Here is a 20,550-nt window from a genome sequence, read left to right on the forward strand (position 1 = left end):
CTGTGCATTCCACCCCTCAGCATTCCAAACGTTGTAAACAAAATGAGGGTTACGTTTGAAAGGTTCTTATGCGACACGCGACACAAATTAGTAAAGGAAAGAAAGAAGCACTTACATACGTATAGCACTTTTATTATTTAAAGAGCTACTATTTCTTTAGCAATAATATTGATATTTGTGCAATTCTTTATATGACGGAAATTATACGTCCGTCCATTCTTTAATTGCATAATATTTCGTATATTCGTAATATTAGCAACGATACTATATTTGTAACGACATATTTTCGCGAGTCCAAAATTTATATTTTAATAATGTTTTCATTTTAAATAAAAGAGAGAAAATTATTATTTCTATTTAAAAAAATATATGCGGTGAACATAAGCTAAAGCAATAAATATAATTTATTTTTTCACGATAGAATCTTGAGTCAAAAATTGATCCACAGTTGTGGATCTGTTCAACTGATTTGTCACTTGAAGCAATGCGAACGATGCAATAGCCAAATCGATAAAATGTTTGAAATCATAATGGAATTTTGCTCTGAAGATCGAGCAAGATTGTTTTAAAATTTTCAAGAAACTACGTATTAATAGTCTGTAAATCAATGTGTATTTTCCTCCTATTGATTATTGATTTTCTCAGCAAATCGTATTGACGTAAGCGAGAGATTGTGCGTTTTAGTGATTAACAATCGTAAAAATGCATGTTTCAAATAAAAGAAAAGCAAAACAGTGGCAGTCTAGCAAAGTGAATTATAAAAAAGGAGCGTTCTAATCTCAAGTTCGATGGTTAAGACTCGAAGGTGTAACGAAAAACTGGAGCGGAGAATCGATTCGCTCGAGCAAAGTACAACTAGGAATATAAATGGCATATTTTTGAAATATGCAGTAGTAGGTAACGATGACTGACGTTGAGTTTTAGGTGTCTATTTAGAATACGTACTTAGAATATGACGCTCGCAATACTTTTAGAATCGTTTCATCTACGATGGTCAAAAGCATTGCGAGCGTCAAATCGAACGTATTTCCGCTCAATGACTCTTTAGGAAGTTAAGATTTAGCAGATATTTTGATCTAACATGTTGTTTAAAAAAATTCTTCACACAAATAAAATTAAAATAAAATTTGCTAAATATTCTCATTACCAAGCACCAGACACGCTAATCATGGATATTCATTAATTGAAAAATTACAAACATATTAGCGTGAATTAATTTTTTTTCACTTTGAAATATTCAAGCATTTTTTTGAGTCGTTGTAAAGAATCAAAACAAAAATATGCATCGAGCAACCACTGTCTCAACTTTTAGATTCACATTTTTCAAATTGTCAGGAATTTCTTATGCTGGAGTAGTAATTACTCCACGTCTAATTTCATCATAAATTAAAAAAAAAAAAATCAACTGTTTTTAACTCATTTTTTTTTCCATCAAAGAAACATCAAAGAATTTGCCTATGCAGAAAAATATTAAAAAGACAATAGTTTGCAAAATATTTGCTTGTAAGAGAAAGCACATTCGAAAATGACAGACTTGAGAAATTTTACCTAGTGTAATAAATACCCAATGTGAAAATCTAGGTTAATGAGACGATTGACTAGATAAAATCAGACAAATTGTGACAAATACTTAATTCTCTACATTTAAGTAAATTCGATACTACTCGCAAATTTATTTAACAACAAAATTATTTCTAGTTATCTTTAATTAGTGTAGCTGTATCTGACCAAATTTTTAGGTGCTTCGGCAAAATATGTTCTCCACGTATATACGTACTCTTAATTCATTAATACCTCCCATCAGTCGCTATTTACGTGATCGTATTAATAATGCGTATCAAAACAGAGTGAACTCTATGATATACCTTGGTACCTTAATTGAACATACGAAACCAAAACCCAAGTCGGATGACGTTTGAAGATATCGATATCGCTACAGAGACACAAGATATTTGTTTTTTTCTACACTGCGAGCTCCGATTGTATGTTCCGGAGTACAAGAAGAGCGAGAGCGAGGAAAGTGAAAACAGACACGTACCTGTGTCCGAAACGACGATGTCGGCAGCGCGGAACAGCTGATCGACAGCTCGCTCAGTGGGTGTCGGCCTCGCCTAACCTCCCGGCGCTTTGCTCCTGCAGCTGCGGCTGCACTTCCTTACGCATCCCGACGCACTTCCAAGGACTAACGGGGGAGAATTTAATTTCGACGAAATGATTTCGGCGCGTAATGAACAGTCCAAGAGCAATTGCGATTTCACTCGCGATGTCTTTGTTGCGATTTCTTTTCAATTCTTTTCACAAAATCTCGGGGGGGATTGGCTGGATCAGATGACTATGATAAAAACTCGCTATGTTCACTTCAGTTACTTCAGTTAGGAATTCTCAATGACAATTGAAGTCCCATGTCCCATATCGTGTCCTGATATGACGTAATAATAATAAAATCCTTAAAGCAGTACTTACTCTTATGATGAAAATTCGCGCGAAACGATTCTTGTTCCAGGTGTCTTCGATGATGATGCGAATATGTGCAATCAACTTTCGATAAAAAAAAAAAAAAAACCTGTGACGACGACGAGACGAGTTACGTCAGGACGTAACGATCGCGAAGCGAGTGTCGCTTTATGAACGAGACGTGTAGACGCGCGTCATCGCGATGCAATATTCGTCGCGGGACGTCGCTTCGGTGAAGACTACTCGTCGACTACGAGTCACATAATCGCGATTGCAATATTGCGCCCGGCAGGTCCATTTTAACAATGACGCGAACAGAGACGCTCGGCGCTCTGCTCGGAAATTCGAAATCGACCGGCGACTCACACAACGTATTTTGTGGCAGGTATCGGATCCTGGGGCTCGATCGCGGAGTCCACGACGCAAGGATGTCGGCCGCGCGGCATCCTCGTCGCGATCGAGTTCATGTTCTTCTGTCCCGCTCTATCTCTCCACACCAACGTATCGCTGTTTCAAAGTACGCTAAAACGCGCGGCGCGGTACGTCGCGTCGCGTCGTTTGACTACGATGCATTCGTGACCCGGGAAATCCCCACAGCACTGTCAATTAATCCGGTCCGAATAAACTGGCCCCGCTCTATTTACCGTTCGCGCGAAGAAAGCGGGGGCGGTTGCTCAGACGAACCGGACCGAGCGAGTACGAAGATGGGCGGACGGACGGACGGACGGACGCACGACCGCGCATCCACCTGTAGGACCGACATAAACACGCGTGCGGTAAAGAATAGACTGAAACTGAAGGTGCCGCTCGGCACAGCGAACTATATACGCGACGCGCGCATGCGCGCGCGCGCGCGCGCGCGCGCCCATCATTTCGCACCGCACATTTAAAAGAATGGCATCGAAAATAATTCACTGCTTGTCCATACGAATCACTTTCCTCTTGCTTGGAAATAATCTATGCTTTTACTCCTTAACTAAAATGTAGAAAAAATTTACATAAAATTAACGATATATATTTCTCAGTTTTTACTCTTTTTGAAATTTTTTTTGAAGCGATTAATATAATTAATATAATGCTAGTATAGAAATGTTAATTACTTTATTGACATAAAGTAATATTGAAACGGAAAGAACAAAGATAATTATATAGATTTTAATATTATTTATGGTCTAAATATTTATTTATTTATACACGAATAGACACTAGGGAGTAAAGTTCAAATTTTGTGTTTTGGAAAATAAACATGTATCTCTCATACAGCGTAAATCATTTTACATACGTTACAACAATGTTACAACATTGCAAATTGTAATGAAATATACTAATTGTAATGAAATAGAGACATTGTAGATATAGAATGCGAATAAAGACCTTCACGGATTCGTCATGCGCGCGCACATAGCAAAGAGGATTTGAAATAAAAAAATACTACGGGAGTGACGAACTGTGGAATTTTTAACTCTGTGTGACACACACACACACACACACACACACACACACACACACACACACACACACACACACAACACCTACGGAAGATATCGTAAGATATAAAATTTCGGGAAGATATAAAATATTCTATTAATCTTCCCAAATGGCATAGATGATTGTTGTGAACTCAAAAAAAATTTCTTTCAGGATTAATTCAAAAAGGATTCTATAGTATACACTTTGACTTCTGTAAAGTTAAATCAAAGTTGCTCTGAAAAACGTTTTTTTTCTATTCATAATGAGTTCGAAAAGAATCGCTCATCCGCAAGTAGTATGTTATTGTCGACAGATGATCGCGGTTGAATGCCATTTTTCGTAACTAAAAATCATACAAGATAGAATAAAAAGTACTGCATCTACGAGTTTTTTTAATTGTGTTTTAACGAAATAATGATAAGGTAACGGTCTAAGGCGTTACTTTATGTGTTTATCTCCACGGCATTATGGATGTCAGAATGAAATCTCAGCAAAGGAATACATTTCATAATTTGGAGATACAAAACAATTATTTTTCTCTATATTATCTGGGTTACGATGTGTATATGTGTATATATATATATATATATATATATATATATATATATATATATATACATATATATATATATACATATATATATATACATATATATATACATATATATATATATATACATATATATATATATATACACATATATATATATGATATTGAAGCATCAATGATATATTTTTGATATCTTATGAAATTGTTTGAACATTCTCTAGATATCGTTTAAGACACATCCGACACATTTGTAGGATACTATGGATATGTTTAGGATACTATGGGTGCGTTCGAGGAGCTTAAATTGTGACATTAAAAAGTTTTGAAAAATAACGCTTTTATTACTTTTTCTATTTCTTATTTTAAAATAGGACTTTCAAGATTTATTCAAATCTAATGCTATCTGAATACCCATTTATTTAGGGAATAAATGTGACGCTTCAAATTCGGATTATCTAGATTATTCGAATTTAAGTATCCGAATAGTAGCACGAGTCCAAATCTAGATCCTAAATAATGTTTTTTGTCACTCATATCTTAGCAACTATTTCGCGAGCATGATTACGATGATAAACACTGTAAATAAGTAAAATGCGATAAGGAGACAATATTAATCTAAATTCAAATTTCAGATTCGGATCCGAATGTAAATTAGGATCTGAATTGAGATCCAGATCTGAATAATTTGGATATTCAGATTATCCCAATAATCAAATAATATGGCTTTAAGTTTTTAAGTCGGAACCGATTTTTTTTTTTTATGTGCTTAATTATACAGAGGTATCTTGAAACTCATATTTCCAAATTCGTAAAAATGAACAGCAATTAAAGTTATCTTTCAATTTTATATGTAAAAGCATATTTTTCACTTCTTTCAATAACTGTCATGTTTTTTTATTTAAAGACTTCATTTCACGTACCTTTTGGCTATTTATTGACTATCAGAAGGGGAAAAGATAGTAATCGTTCATTTTCACAAAAGTTGGACAACTATCCATTATCTTAAGGCCATCTCAAGTATTGTTTTATTCAAATATTTCTTTATTTACAAATTATGGATGCAACAAATTTCATTGTGTCATTTCTCGTTTATGACGTCACGATTCCAATATAATCCGCAGCGACTAGGAACCTTAATATATTCTTTACAGCAAAAGAAAGTTATGAAACTTTTTTGAAAGATATAAAATGTATCGTGGCTGTTGGTTTTAACATGTACTAGCGATTATTTTTCAGATACTATGTTGTTTATTTATCCTTCCTATAAAACACACAATCACGCCTTGCATTAAATGCATGCATAAAAAATACGCAGATAATAATGGCATGTCTGAATTTTGATTGATAGCAATTTCGTCAGAGCCAATTATACAGAGAGAAACGAGCACCCTAGATTGATTTTCCAATGTGTTCCAATTTAGTGACAGTGCAGAATTTACGATTTTTGTTATTAATCGTTAGATGCATTAAACAAATCTTGCTTAATTTTTCCCATCAATCTGCCGTCAGGCTATCAGTAGACTATGTCCAATTTTTGTCATTAATTTTTTAACATGTCCTCCCCTTTTCTAATAAGTTTTATATTATATTTTTAACCGCAATTTACCGATATTGTTAGATATTATAGATTCACAGTTAATCCGCACAATTACAATTACATACAATTACATACAATTACATACAATTACACACAATTACGCATAATTACATTACACGATCAATAATACTAATCAATAATACTGTAATATTGCATTAATAATTAGTAATACTAATGGTATGCATCAATATTTTTATATAATTAGATTATTGACAATATTTTAGTTGAGCTTTATGTATATTACTTAATCTAATCTGGAAAAAATATAGGAAACAGAATACATTGAAGTTCTTAAAAACATGAATATAAAATCTATATACTATAACTATGATTATATTGTGACATATTTATTACCGTGAAACTAGATCGATGGAAATACGCGCTCTTTTTTACACAATCAGTATTACTACACGATTAACGTTTCTACTCGACGATACAAATATTAATGCTCGAGAATCAAGAAATCTGAATTGTTATTAATATTTTATATTAATCCATCAATATCAACTACAATCAATAATCAATATAATATTTGTTGATCTTGATAATATTATTGACTGTGTAAAGACTGTGTGTAAAAAAATTTGTTGTTTCATTAGAAATTGGTAACATATTCTGCTCAAAATCTATCTCTGCAGACTTAACTATCTCAATATCTTGGATATCATTTGTACACTATTCCGGTTAAATACATTTATGTATTTTTTTCATATTCTATATATGTGACTTTCAAAAACAAATTAATATTAAACATATATTACACGTGTATGTGTATGTGTGTGTGTGTGTATGTGTGTGTTTGTGTGTGTGTTATATATATTAAGTATATTTAATGTTTTATGAAATAGAAGTTATTTGGCATTTTAATGAGGTTATTCAAATATGTTTATGATGAACATCTAATATGTCCCCATTAGAGATTTTTACTTTGTCTGGGAAATTTCCCTTCGAATTGTTGTATTAATATACTCACTGTTTATCTTTGTCTTTTCTTTAATTTTTAATTTTTAATTTCCATTTCTACCATAAAATATTAAGATATTTCAAAGTCATTATTTATATCAGTTTGCAAATGCAATGTCTGCGTTAAAGGATATGCCTTCACTGTTTGTTGGTGGAAGTACTGTATAATATAACCTGTAATTATATAAATCAGCACAAGAAAAGAAAGATCAATATTAAAGAAAATTTTATTAATTGTAAATATTAAATCATGTTATAATTATTATATAATTCTTACTTAAATTATATATATTAATATCAAAATTGGGTTTGCATTATTCATTACTAATAATTGGATTTATTAATTACTACTAATTTTAAAAATTTGAATATTCAGTCAAATACTCTGCTAGCATTTGAAAATATCTGTACCATAAATGCAAAAATTTCTTTCAATTACATATTTATATTTATAATTATTACATATTTAAATATAAAATAAATAATTCGAAGTTTTAATTGAAGAGATTTTCATATTGTAGTTTAGTCAAAGACCTAAAATACATATTTTATAAATGTTGTAAATATTGAAATTAAATATAATATTTAAATATAATTTCTATATTTCTATATTTAAATATAATTTCAATATTTACAACATTTATAAAATATATATTTTAAGTCTTTGACTAAATTATTTACAAATATTTAGATAAACAAACAGACTGTCAAACAATATATATATATATATATATATATATATATATACGCTATGTATCAATTTTTTGTTTATAAGTCACTTATAAAAGATAAAATAATAATATTAATAGCATTTACCATGGCTGTCTTTCTTCATTTTCTACAATATTTAAGCCGATCTGATAAAAACTTGTATTTGCGTTAGTCTCTATATTTACTGGTTGTTGCATCATTACATTTTCAGTATTGCTTTCAATTCTTCCATCAGTTGTTAAATTCATATCTTGAAATGTCAAGATATTAGCATTATCAAAATTGACATTACTTGATGTATTATCAAATTGCAACATCTGTGTCAAAGGATACATCACTGGTTGCTCATATGGAACTGTATTATAATACAACCTATAATATAATTATACAATAGTATAATAAATAGATAAAAAAATAAAAAACGAAAATAATTAGTATTAAATATACATATACACATATATTAATTAATGTAAATTATTTAATTATTCAGCTGAAATTAAAGCTCTTGTTATTGATATATCTGAAAATATCCAATATTGAATATCCAATTAAATTGTTAGCATTCAAGAATGTTTACTATTACTCAAACATGACAATTTTCATAAATTTCAAAATATTTAGCTATTAAATAGATGATTTCAATTAATAAATTTCAATATAACTGTGATTGGATAATGATGTTTAATTTTAATATTCATAACATTTGTAATTTTTATATATATTAACATATTTATATAAACAAAATCCAACAAAATGCAATGATAGTTTTCATTTCAAATTATAAGCAGAAAATAATATAAGATAGATCTTGTTTTGAATTGACAGTTGAAAATTTATAAAGGATTGCACTAATCATTATATAGTTTCACATGAATTTTCAACATTCCACGCAAAGTTAGATCCATCCACACTACCTACTTAATGAAACAAAGTCTATCATTGCATATGTACTTTTTAAATATACATAATATTAAAAAATTATTCTATTTATAAAACTTGAATTGTTAATAATTTTTTAATAAACAACATGTAATGACTAAAAATAATTTTTTGAAGATTACTCAAGATCATGTCATCACAATATACATCAAAATCAAGACCATTGCATGTTCTTTTCTAAAGAAAAATTTTATTATAAATTTTTTATATGTATATTGTTGTTAAACACTCATTCATAGAGATATAAAAATTCAAAGAGATATAAATAGAAAGATAAAAAAAAACAATGACATTTGCAATATTTACCATTCACCTCCTTTGCTTTCTGCGGTTTGTGCATGCAAACCGACATGATAAGTATTTATGCTTGCGTTATTTTTTTCATCTATCGATTGTTGTATCCGTATATCCGCATTTTCTGCATTTTCATCAGTTTGCAATGTTTGGTTCGAAGTATCCAATATTACTGCTTGCTGATATGGAACTGCATTGTAATACAACCTGTAATTATATTTGAATAGATATAAAAAATTGGAAACTGTACAAACATTTACTATTAAATATAAATACACGTTAATTATTCAATTATTTTACTATAATTGAATCTTTTACTATTCATAGATCTAAGCAATTTAATCCAATGAAATATTGTTAGCATCTAAAAAATACTTGTACTATTATTTAAATATTTATAATTTTTATCAATCTTGAAATATTTAGTAAACAGATAATTGCAAAGTTACGAATTTCCATAGCTGTGGAGAAAAATATTTAATTTTGATATTTATAACATTTATAAATTAAGCGCGAATGTTAATAATGTAACTAATGTTTTTTAGGTAAATGTTGAATAAATAAAGCATCATGTTTTTTGATATGCATGTTGTATATTAGTTTTACATGAATTAGATATAAAAGATAATATGATATTCACAATATTTACCATTGACTTCCTTCGTTTTCCGTAGTCTGCGAATGTGAATTAACCTCATAAGTATCTGTACTTGCATTATTCTCTTTATTTACCGATTGTTGCATCTGTATATCCATGGTATTTTCTTTAATTTCCTTATCAGTTTTTGTATATTCATTTGTACTATAAAATACTAAGGTATCCGTCACAGAAATTTCATTATTTGATGTATTATCATTTTGCAACGTCTCGTTGAAAGTATTCAATGTCATTGTTTGCTGATGTGGAACTGTTTCATAATACGATCTGTAATTGTATATAAATAGAATATTTATAAAACTACTGCTCAAGCTCAAATGCTATATATCAAGTACGTGCATGTACATTTATTTGTTCTATTATTCTATATGTTGATTCAAAACGTTTCTATTTCTCATTTATATGGTTATTACGATAAATATACTAGTGGACAGTAAGGTGATCTAAATTTGAATTGTACACAATAAAAATTTTTAAGGATATCAATTTATTGTGCATCAACTTTTTAGATAAAACAAGAAGATAAAACAATGACATTTGCGATATTTACCTTTGATTTTCTTCACTTTTTGCGATTTGCGTACTGACTTGATAAGAATTTGTGTTTGTGTTATTTTCTTCATCTATCGATTGTTGTATCTGTACACCTATAATATTTTCTCCAGCTTCTTCATTAGTTCCTAAACATTTATTTATATTATGAGTTGCTAAAGCATTCGTGAAAGAAACATCATTACTTGGTGTATTATCAGTTTGTAATATTTGGTTCGAAATATTCAACGTCATTATTTGTTGATATGGAATTACATTGTAATACGACCTGTAATTATATATACAAATAATTATAGAAAATTGTAAGCTGTTGTAATTAATATTAGATATAAAGACGCATATAAATTATATGAATTGTTGATCATTTAATTGAAATTGAAGTTCTTAATATATAAATCTGAAAAGCTGAATGTCTGTCTAAATATTGTTATCATTTGAGAATGTTTGCACTATTATTTAAACACTATAATTTTCATCAATATCAAAATATTTACACAAAAAAAGGATAATATTTATAAAATAATATATATAAAATATATTAATTTGTTGTACGAGCTTCTTAGAAAATAAAATAATAACATTTGCAATATTTACCCTTGATTATTTTCACTTTCCATAGTCTGTAAATGCGTACCCATTTGATAAGTATTATTTATATTTATATTTGGGTTATTCTCTTCGTCTATCGATTGTTGCACTTGTGTGATATTTTCTCCAGTTTCTTCATTAGTTTTTAAATATACATTTATATGATGAGGTACTAAAGTATCTGTGACCGAAATATCATTATTTAATGTATCAGTTTGGAACGTCTTGTTTGAAGTATCCACTGTTATTGTTTGTTGATGTGGAACTGCATTGTAATATGACCTATAATTATATACAAATAATATAAAAAATTACAAATGATATTAGAATAATTATTATTATATATAGACATGTATCAGTTATGAATTAGTCAATTATATAACTGACATTGAAGCTTAATATATATATATATATATATATATATAAATTTGAAAACTTTAATCTCCATCCAATTTTTATTATCTGAGAACGTTTGCTACCATTCAAATATTACAATTTTTATTAATATCGAAATATTTAGCATTAAATTAATGCCAGTGAATTTGAATTAACATTTGACGATTAAATGAAATTAGTTAATTTAAATATGTATAACGTTTATAAATAAAGCATGTATTAAGAATATATTTAAAAATTTTACATAAATATATAATAATAAACGAATGTTGGATATTATATTTTTGATATGTGCGTTGTATATTAGTTTTGTGTACACCAATTCCTTAAAAGATAAAATAATAATTGAAATACTTACTCTTGATTTTTTTCATTTTCTACAGCCCCTGAATGTGTACCAACCTGATAAAAAATTGTACATGTATTATTCTCTTCATCTATCGATTGTTGTGCAAGTATATTCACAGTAGATTCTTGAACTCCTTCATCAGTACCTAAATATTCATGTTTATCATGAAATGTTGAAACATCTGAGGCAAAATTGTTTGATACATTCTCAGTTTGCAAATCTGTCTGTTTTGAAATATTCACGATTTCTGCATTTTGAGTTTCTTCGTAAGAAAATCTAAAATTGCGTATAAATAAAAAAGTAAAATATTAGAGAAATTAGTATTAATAATAACTATAAATCATAATAATACTAACTAAATCAATAATACTAACAAGAGCCAATACTACATGGATATATGTATGTTACAATTAAATGTAATTGATAATTTTCCCTATTCATTTTTGACTATGTTCTTTATATTATTTTATCATTATAAATACTCGATTTATAGATCATCGATATTGATGCTTTTCTAATTGTATTTTTATACATTGTATTCTTTATTATACATCAATACGCTAATATCTTTGTGATTTTTGACTGAAGAGGGTTCAAATAAGGATTTAAACATTTATATTATTGCTGTTTAAGGACACACGCACACACACACACACACATGTTTAACTTTCTAAAATACACATTAAATTCTACAAAATACGTATATAGATTCTTTAATATTCTATTTTCCATAAATAGAAATAAATAGTTATGATAAACAGAAATGAAAAGTAAAATTTTAATATATATCCAATGAGCAAAATATCTAAAATCGATGCATAAGACAACTTTAAGATATCTTGAAGAAACATCTTTAAGATATCTCATAAAGAATTCTGAAAGATATCTTGAAGTTAATAGTATATAAAATATATATCTTAAGTATATAAATATCTTGTATCTCTCATATATCTCTCATAAATCACTTTAAAAGAAAAAGCAATAATATTCAAAACATTTACCGTGGTTGTGTTTCTTCATTTTCTATTGCATTATCCTTTTCATTGTTTTTATTTGTTAACTGTTGTGTCATTACATTTGCATCAATTTCTTCATTTTCTTCATTTCCTTCATTAGGTTCCATATTTTCATTTATAGCATGAAATATTTGCAAATGTTTCGCTAAGCCATTTATTCCATGAAATAGTGTCAATTTTGGCTTACAAAATTGCAATTTATGCTTGCAATTTATGCAACAAATGCATTTTACATTATGTGCATTGAATTTGAAATATTGTGATAGCCAGGTACATTTAATTGTTTTTTGTATTTTCTTTATTGTCTCGTTATGAAATCGGATCAAATGACGTTCTAAATTTGTCATATTATATGCATGTTTTAACAATTTATCACAAAGTCTGCATTTTGCATTATATCCTTTTTCTTTAGAGTAATATCGCCAAACTACATAAGTATGTGTTTCAAATTTTTCCCAGTCGTCGCCAGTAAATATTTCATGAACACGATATAAATGTTCTTTCATACTTATAGTTATTTCTTTACTTTTATATACTTTATTACAACGTTTGCATTTTGTGACATTTTTATCGAGTACATAATATTTCCATGCCCAATGACGCTTTTTTGATAGCACTGTATTCACTTCGCTACCATTTTCACTTCTTTCGTCATTTTTTGAATTCTCACTTATATTGTGATATATTTGCAAGTGATTTGCTAACTCATCTATACCAATAAATATTGACATTTTGCGTTTACAATGAACGCATTTTGTCATACAATCTTTTCCATTAAATTTGAAATATTGTGATAACCAAGCATCTGTAATTGTTTTTTGTATCTTTGTTACTTCTTCTGAATGTTTTGAGAATAAATGGTTTTCTAAGTGTGCCACAATATATGCATGTGCTATCAATTCTCCACAACTTTTGCATTTTGCATTGTAATTACTTTTTCTTGAATAATATTGCCATATCAAGTTAAACTTATTTTTACATCGTATCCAGAATTTTTCGTCATAAATAAATATGCCATGTTCACGTAAATGTAGTTTCATATGTGATGTTATTTCTTTTTGTTTATAAATTTTATTACAATATTTACATTTCATCTCATTATCATTTTCTTTAGAATAATGTTCAAACCAAAAATCTATCTGATCCTCCGTTTCCATTATGTTTGCACAGTATCACCAAACGTGTGTCATGTAATATGTCAAACCAACTGCAATAAAAAAATATTAAAAAAAAATTATTTAGAAAAGATAAAATGTGTGGATTTTTGCTAAAATATAATTATTGATATTGTTTTAATCTAACAAAAAATTTGTCAAAATATCACTTTATTTTTAATTATTTAACTGTTATAAAAGTATGTACTAAAAGTATATCTTAAGGTATATGCTTCACCCCTCTAAGCCGAGCAAAATTATCTTTTCTAATTAATAAAGAGCAGTTAATCTTCAATAACAAATGACAAAAGTAATAAGAATTTATTAATTTCTACTTTTATCTGATTGAATTACTAATTGATTTGATGACTAATTGATCAAACAATTACGTTTTTCTTACGTTTTGTTTTGGGAATACTAATAATAATAATAAGAGTGCCTCAAATCCATTAATGATATACATGATTTTCACAGCAACTAAGGATAAGCTCGACTGCATCGATGCGTGCTTCATTTCTACAAAAAATTTATAAAATCATGATAATTAAAGTAAAGCTCATTATTCCTATTGTTAATTTTTTATATTATTTATTGTTATTGTAATTGTTAAATCGGAGAGAAGCCTGAGAGAGGCCATCCTGACCTTTTTCGTGGGACCGTCAAAACCCCCTGTACACTACCGCCAGTACGTCCATTTTCGATATTGGTACTACGTGACCACGTCCGTGGTTCCAACACTGCCGATAAAATTGTATTTTAGTCCGTGTCCGTACTACTCCACAAACTCTCGATATAGAAAAGAATTATAAATAATAATTTTTAATATTTTTCTTATAATTTTTATTTTTTTCATGATAATTTTTAATAATTTCACGGACGAAAATACGATTTTATCAGCAGTATCGGAAAATGGATGTGGCTACGTAGTACCAACAGCGAAAAAGGACGTACTGGCGGTAGTGTACAGAGGATTTTAACGGTCCCATGAAAAAAGCCGGGATAGTCTCTCTCAGGCTTCTCTCTGGTTAAATTTATAAGGAGGCAATAAGCTATAAGAGTAAAGTATATTAAACAAATTAATTACTGCTCTTATTTATCAGTCAAAATGTTTCTGGAATTAATCGAAAGACCGGTATTTTCAATAATTACCGGTAGATATTACGGATAATTATTTATTATATTATTACACATTTATATAATTGTTTATTTCATATTTCGTATGTATTTCCATCATTTCATATTTCGTACGCATTTCACGCACGCATCGCATGTTGCTACAGAGCATGCACACAGGTACGACGTATGTGCACATGACGCGCATACGTACAGGTTTGGCGCGTGCGCATACATATGCGCATGCGCATAGGTACGACGCATGCGCACATGTACGCGCATGCGCACAGGTACGACGCATGCGCATACATACGCGCATGCGCACAAGACGCGCATGCGTACAGATACGACGCGCATGCGCACAGGTTTGGCGCATGCGCATATATACGTACATGCGCACACATGGCGCATGCGCTAAATTTAGTCGACATGACAGGTTTCCTAACCCTGAATAATGCAAACTTTAATGATAAATATTTTGGTTCGCGGAGCAGAGCGATGTCGTTTTTGCCAGATTCTTTCGTTTCATGCAAAAACACGTCGAATGAGCTTAATCTTATCAAAATTGGAAGTGAGGCCTCTAAACTTAACATTTACCGAAAACTTATATATGAAAATATTTTTCATAAATTTTATGTAATGTTTGATACAAATTTTGCTGAAAAAGAAAAAAAACATTACCTGTGATAAAAATTATTTGCAGAAAAACATGTAATCACATATCACAAGCATGAACAGACCGGGTGTTCTCGAGCAGCATATATTGATTGGCAAACTGTCAACCAATGGTTGATCAACATTGGCCAATGTCTAACCAATAGACATGGATCTACCAATCACTTGTTCTGTTTGGTATGATGCTAATAATTAAATCCGTACAGAGAGAAGCCTGAGAGTGGTCATGGCCGCGTTTTAGCTGTAACCTTATTCGCGTAGGTATGTGCACAATTTTGTGGTTCTCTTCCGTGCTAGATGCAAGAGTGATAAAGATAGACGATGTAGACACGACTGTCCGTCTTTATTACTCTTGTGTCTAGCATGGAAGAGAACCACAAAATCGTGCACATTACCTACGCGAATAAGATTACAGCTGAAACGCGGCCATGATCACTCTCGGGCTTCTCTCTGATCCGTATGATATAAATTATATAATCTCTACATGACAAATATAACAATTGCTATGTAACACGTGATATTGCAATTATATTACTATTCTTCTATTGTAATATTGACAACAATATAATAATTACAGAATTCGTTCATATCGCATGTTTTTTCTTTGTTACCGCACAGGTACAGCGCATGCGTACAGCTACGGCGCATGCGTACACGTACGCGCATGCGCACAGGTACGGTCATCGGTTAATAGGGTTGCCAACTGTTCGGTTTTGAACCGAACTATGCTATGCACGAGTTCGCATTTGCTAGCGCTATTTTGACTCCGTGAACGGAATTGATAGCGTTATCGTTTATAGCACTAGTTGTTGACGACAGCGCGGGCACGGAAATCCGATTTTTACATTTGTTTTTAATTTATTTCGCATCATTGCGACGTTTTCTCATATAGACTAATCGTAGATATATTTCAAAAATGGGAAAACGCCAACATCAGAAGGATAAGATGTAAGTCGCGCTCTGTATTTTTTACATAACCTTTATTAGACGTTCCGGCTGTAAAAGTGGTTCATTGTTATCTTCGAATCATCTGATAAGCTTGGAAATTTCTTCAGGTATTTAACGTATACCGAATGGTCGACGTTATACGGTGGAAGGAAATCAGGAACGAATCTAGAAACAAGCGAGGAGAAGACATTCAGACGATTGCCATATGATCATTGCTGTTTGTCTCTACAGCCCTTTGAACATCCTTACTGCGATTTAAATGGCAATGTGTTCGAGTTAGAAGCTATTTTGCCATATCTGAAACAGTACAAGCATAATCCTGTAACAGGAAAACCATTAGACGCCAAGAGCCTAGTTAAACTGAATTTTTATAAGAATGCACAAGACGAATATCAATGTCCTGTTCTTTTTAAATTGTTTACAAAACATTCGCACATTGTTGCCATTAAGACCACAGGAAATGTATTCTCTTACGAGGCAAGCATATAAAATATTTTTTCATAAATTTTATATTTTAAAGATTAGCAACTATATTAATTTTTTATTTGCATAAAATATATTGAAATAATCTTTTTAGGCTGTTGAACAATTGAATATAAAAACTGCAAATTGGAAAGATTTGATAAATGACCAGCCATTCACACGCAAAGATATTATCACAATTCAAGATCCAAATAATGCAATGAAATTCAATCTGTCTACATTCCATCATATAAAAAATAACATACGAGTGGAAGATGAAGGTAGATTTTTTGTTTCAAAAAAAATTGTTTTTACAAAATTGTTTTTGTTAATATTTTTTTTGTATATTTTTGAATGTATATATATATATATATATATATATGCAATTGAAATTTTTCAGAAACTGTGAGAGAAAGGAACAATCCAAATGCAAAATTAAAAACTGTATCAGCAGAAACAAAGGAGATCTTGGCAGAATTAGAGAGAGACTATAAGCCGATGAAAAATGAAAAGGATGAGACATCTACACAGAAAGCTGATAAATTCAATGCCGTTTGTATATTATTTGCAAAATGTTTTCTGTCTTGATTGAAAAAATAACTTTTTTGTAATTTATATACAGGCACATTACTCTACTGGCGCAGTTGCTGCAGGATTTACTTCAACGATAATGCCAGCGGAGACTATACATCAGTCGGCTGTAATCGCGGAAGATTTGGTGCGATACGAGAGAGTCAAGAAAAAGGGTACATTACGCTAGTCGTTATTTAAATTCACTATTAAATAATTTTTACTTATTTTCATTATATTCTGTCTTTTCGTTTAGGGTATGTGAGATTAGTCACGAATTTTGGAGCTTTGAATCTGGAACTTCACTGCGACTTAGTTCCAAAAACCTGCGAGAATTTCATGAAACACTGCCAGAATGGTTATTACAATGGCACAAAATTCCACAGGTCGATACGAAATTTTATGGTAAGTATATTAAATACAATAACAAGTGCGTTGAATTTGAATGCATTTAAAAAATTAAAAATTTTGAATGTTGCTTTTAATTTTTTTTCTTGTTTTGTATTATATAACTGTGATATTTGATTATGATACAGTTTTCCCATAGATACAGGGTGGTGATCCGACCAATACGGGTAACGGTGGTAAGTCCATTTGGGATAAACCGTTCGAAGATGAGTTCAAGCCGAATTTGATCCATCAAGGCAGAGGCATCCTGTCCATGGCAAACTCGGGTCCGAACACCAACGGATCCCAATTGTATAATTAAAAAAATAAATTTGCATCTCACTGTGATTAATATCACCATTAATGTCATCATTGTTTTAGTTTTATCACATTCCGATCGTGCAGACACCTCGATCGCAAGCATACCGTCTTTGGCAAGATTGTTGGAGGCCTGGATACGTTGAACGCGATGGAGAGGGTGGAGGTGGACAATAAAGATCGACCAATAGAGGATATAATTATACAGGGTGTCGAGATCTTCGTGGATCCTTTCCAAGAAGCTGATAATCAACTCGCTGCAGAACGAGTCGCCGAAACGGAACGACTGACTCGAGAAGCGAGTCAGAACAAACCGAATAAAACGGACAAAAACGACACTCAAAAAGTTTATCGATCGGGCATAGGAAAATATGTGAAGCTGGAACAGGAGAAGTAAGATCTCTAGCTTTTTTTGTGAATCGAGATTTATTAATCCCATCTATTAATTTGATTTTCAGATTGGATAAATGGGACGGGAATGCGGAGCCCGTCACGAAAAAGAAGAAGATTCTGTCACAATCCTATGGAGACTTTTCCTCTTTCACTTTCTAATGGATTATTTTCATTAAAATAAGCTTATGATATGTGTATGTGCATATATATATATATGGGGGAGAGAGAGAGAGAGAGAGAGAGAGAGAATGTTAAATGTATATAGCGCTGTATATAATGTATTATTTGTTTTACAATATATATAATTTATCTGACAGTTTGCTGAAGTCTCTGGCATGCCCGAATTCCTCTTAAAGTGTCAAAAAACGAGAATCAAACACATACATAACCACTGATAGCATAAGCGGTAATAAACATTAATTACTATTTATTACAAATCAAGGCTCGATAATGCGAGTTTCAATTATTAAAAATACCATTTCTTAAAACAAATTATCAACGTGAATAAAAAATATTGAAGACACTCGCGTGGTTTCATTGCAAAATTACAAATGTTAAGTTTCATTTTAAATTCGTATTGTGTTATGAATTTAAAATATTTCATCACAGTTGGATTATTAAATCCAAGTTTTTTGCGTAATTCATATGACTACGTTAGTGGGCGAAAAATCTACTCGGAAAAGGGGGGGAGGGGGCTCCGCGACATATAGAGCGGCTCCTGGCCCGATCGAGGACCGGACCGGAGGCTCCATGCGCCTCCATGTTTGACGTTCGTCGCACGAGCGTGCGAGTCGGAGAGCTCGGAAGTCAGCGAAGTTGTCCAGCGCGCGCGCGCGCGCAAGTGACAAGAGTCGTCGCGTAACTCTCGGTGATCGGCACAGGAGGTGGCCACGGATATCTCGGAGATTCGTGGGAACGGAGATCCCGTTGTCCTGGTCGGCGCCATGGACGACCTGGGTGAGTAAAACTCACGATAATCCTTGGCCAGACGTCAAGTTAACCTCTATAGTATCGCCGCCCGCCTCACCTGTCACAAGGATGGCTATCGAGATTGTCGGGCGCGTGGACACCCGTGTCGCGTGATACGCCGGTGGAACCGTTCGATCGACGCTCGAGATCGCGTCTTCCTGCGCACTTGTCAAGGGTGATCCGCTCTCTGGAATTTAAGTTGCGTCTTTTTTTTTTTTTTTTTTTTTTCTTTTACCGAAGGCATATCGGCATCTCGAGACGCGTTCGCTCGCCTCGATTGTGCATATCGGTATTTATTAGCATTCAGAAGCGCACTCAACACCGTTACGTTGTCATCGAGAATAAATATTAAATTGTAAATATTAAAATATATATATATATATATATATATATATATATATATATATATATATAATATAATATTATAAATATTAAATTTTGGAAATTAAAAATTCGGAATAAAAATTAAATATAATGCGCAATGAATATAAATAAGTATAAAATATAGTCATATCTTATATTTATTTATATTCATTGTGCGTTACGTTTAATTTTTATTCTGAATTTTTATTTCTAAAATTTAATATTTACTCCTATTTCTAATATTTTCTCCATTGTGCGCAGGGCTTTAGGATTTTATTGGGACACAGATCGTCTCTTTCTCCTTCTTTTTCCGTAAATGTTTTCGTCAAAAGTATTGCTTTTTTGACGTAACATCAAAATATTTATTATCAGAATATTTGTATCATTAGGATTTCATTTGTTGTACAAAAATTTTTAAATGCATTGATTGATTACAAGATTGATTACAAAGTTTTTGAAGATCTGAAGACTATTATAGAGCCAATCAATACATTTAAAAAATTTAACATATGACAAATGAAATATTACTCTTATCCAATACTCTTAATGAATACTCTTGTATTCGATTCGCATAATAATCGATAAACAAATTGTAAGTAATGTGAGACATTATTTTAAATTGTATGTGTATTGTATTACTTTCTTTACTATTAGAAATAAT

The 20,550-nt window shown here is 30.9% G+C and overlaps 4 protein-coding genes and 1 long non-coding RNA gene across 9 annotated transcripts in view; 3 read left to right on the forward strand and 2 right to left on the reverse strand.

Annotated features, from left to right (window-relative positions):
• LOC105431515 (uncharacterized) overlaps positions 1-3,242 on the reverse strand; it is a 68,870-nt gene extending 65,628 nt beyond the window's left edge. For both annotated transcript variants that reach the window (XM_011645751.2, XM_089070891.1), the window contains exon 1: positions 2,464-3,242. The gene's annotated coding sequence lies outside the window, so the exon portion shown is untranslated. The remainder of the gene's footprint in view (positions 1-2,463) is intronic.
• A 2,229-nt stretch (positions 3,243-5,471) lies between these two features.
• On the reverse strand, positions 5,472-15,624 carry LOC105431518 (uncharacterized). 3 transcript variants are annotated; one of them, XR_016137983.1, is made up of 11 exons: positions 14,335-14,597; positions 14,092-14,207; positions 12,523-13,744; positions 11,531-11,797; positions 10,783-11,058; positions 10,187-10,456; positions 9,628-9,903; positions 8,991-9,185; positions 7,851-8,117; positions 7,045-7,208; positions 5,472-5,735 (listed from the first exon to the last, which is right to left on the reverse strand). XR_016137983.1 is itself a non-coding variant. In XM_089070983.1 (10 exons), the coding sequence occupies exons 3-10, from the start codon at positions 13,692-13,694 to the stop codon at positions 7,133-7,135; spliced, it is 2,799 nt and encodes a 932-aa protein (XP_088927109.1). In that variant the 5' UTR covers positions 13,695-13,744; positions 14,092-14,207; positions 14,335-14,597; the 3' UTR covers positions 5,472-7,132. The 3 variants fall into 3 exon arrangements, 2 of the variants coding, with proteins under 2 accessions (XP_088927109.1, XP_088927110.1); XM_089070983.1 differs by having other exon boundaries at positions 5,472-7,208; XM_089070984.1 differs by lacking the exons at positions 14,092-14,207; positions 14,335-14,597 and adding an exon at positions 15,486-15,624 and having other exon boundaries at positions 5,472-7,208.
• LOC105431517 (uncharacterized) lies at positions 14,679-16,235 on the forward strand. Of its 2 annotated transcripts, XR_016137985.1 has the most exons (3): positions 14,679-14,842; positions 15,508-15,656; positions 16,098-16,235. It is a non-coding gene; the product is annotated as an uncharacterized LOC105431517 (long non-coding RNA). The 2 variants fall into 2 exon arrangements; XR_016137986.1 differs by lacking the exons at positions 14,679-14,842; positions 16,098-16,235 and adding an exon at positions 14,849-15,375 and having other exon boundaries at positions 15,508-15,646.
• A 17-nt stretch (positions 16,236-16,252) lies between these two features.
• Positions 16,253-18,873, forward strand: LOC105431519 (RING-type E3 ubiquitin-protein ligase PPIL2). Its single transcript, XM_011645757.3, has 9 exons — positions 16,253-16,427; positions 16,535-16,904; positions 17,005-17,170; positions 17,290-17,441; positions 17,512-17,635; positions 17,716-17,864; positions 18,007-18,158; positions 18,228-18,557; positions 18,623-18,873. Exons 1-9 carry the CDS (start codon positions 16,396-16,398, stop codon positions 18,714-18,716), a joined length of 1,569 nt encoding a protein of 522 aa, XP_011644059.2. The 5' UTR covers positions 16,253-16,395; the 3' UTR covers positions 18,717-18,873.
• Positions 18,874-19,333: 460 nt separating this feature from the next.
• Pax (paxillin) overlaps positions 19,334-20,550 on the forward strand; it is a 28,488-nt gene continuing 27,271 nt past the window's right edge. Inside the window, exon 1 of the mRNA XM_011645763.3 lies at positions 19,334-19,514. Coding sequence (XP_011644065.1) covers positions 19,502-19,514 — 13 coding nt within the window. The 5' untranslated portion in view covers positions 19,334-19,501. The remainder of the gene's footprint in view (positions 19,515-20,550) is intronic.

This window comes from Pogonomyrmex barbatus, unplaced genomic scaffold (assembly GCF_055798465.1).
Source record: "Pogonomyrmex barbatus isolate J1 unplaced genomic scaffold, ASM5579846v1 scaffold11, whole genome shotgun sequence".
NCBI lineage: Eukaryota > Metazoa > Arthropoda > Insecta > Hymenoptera > Formicidae > Pogonomyrmex > Pogonomyrmex barbatus.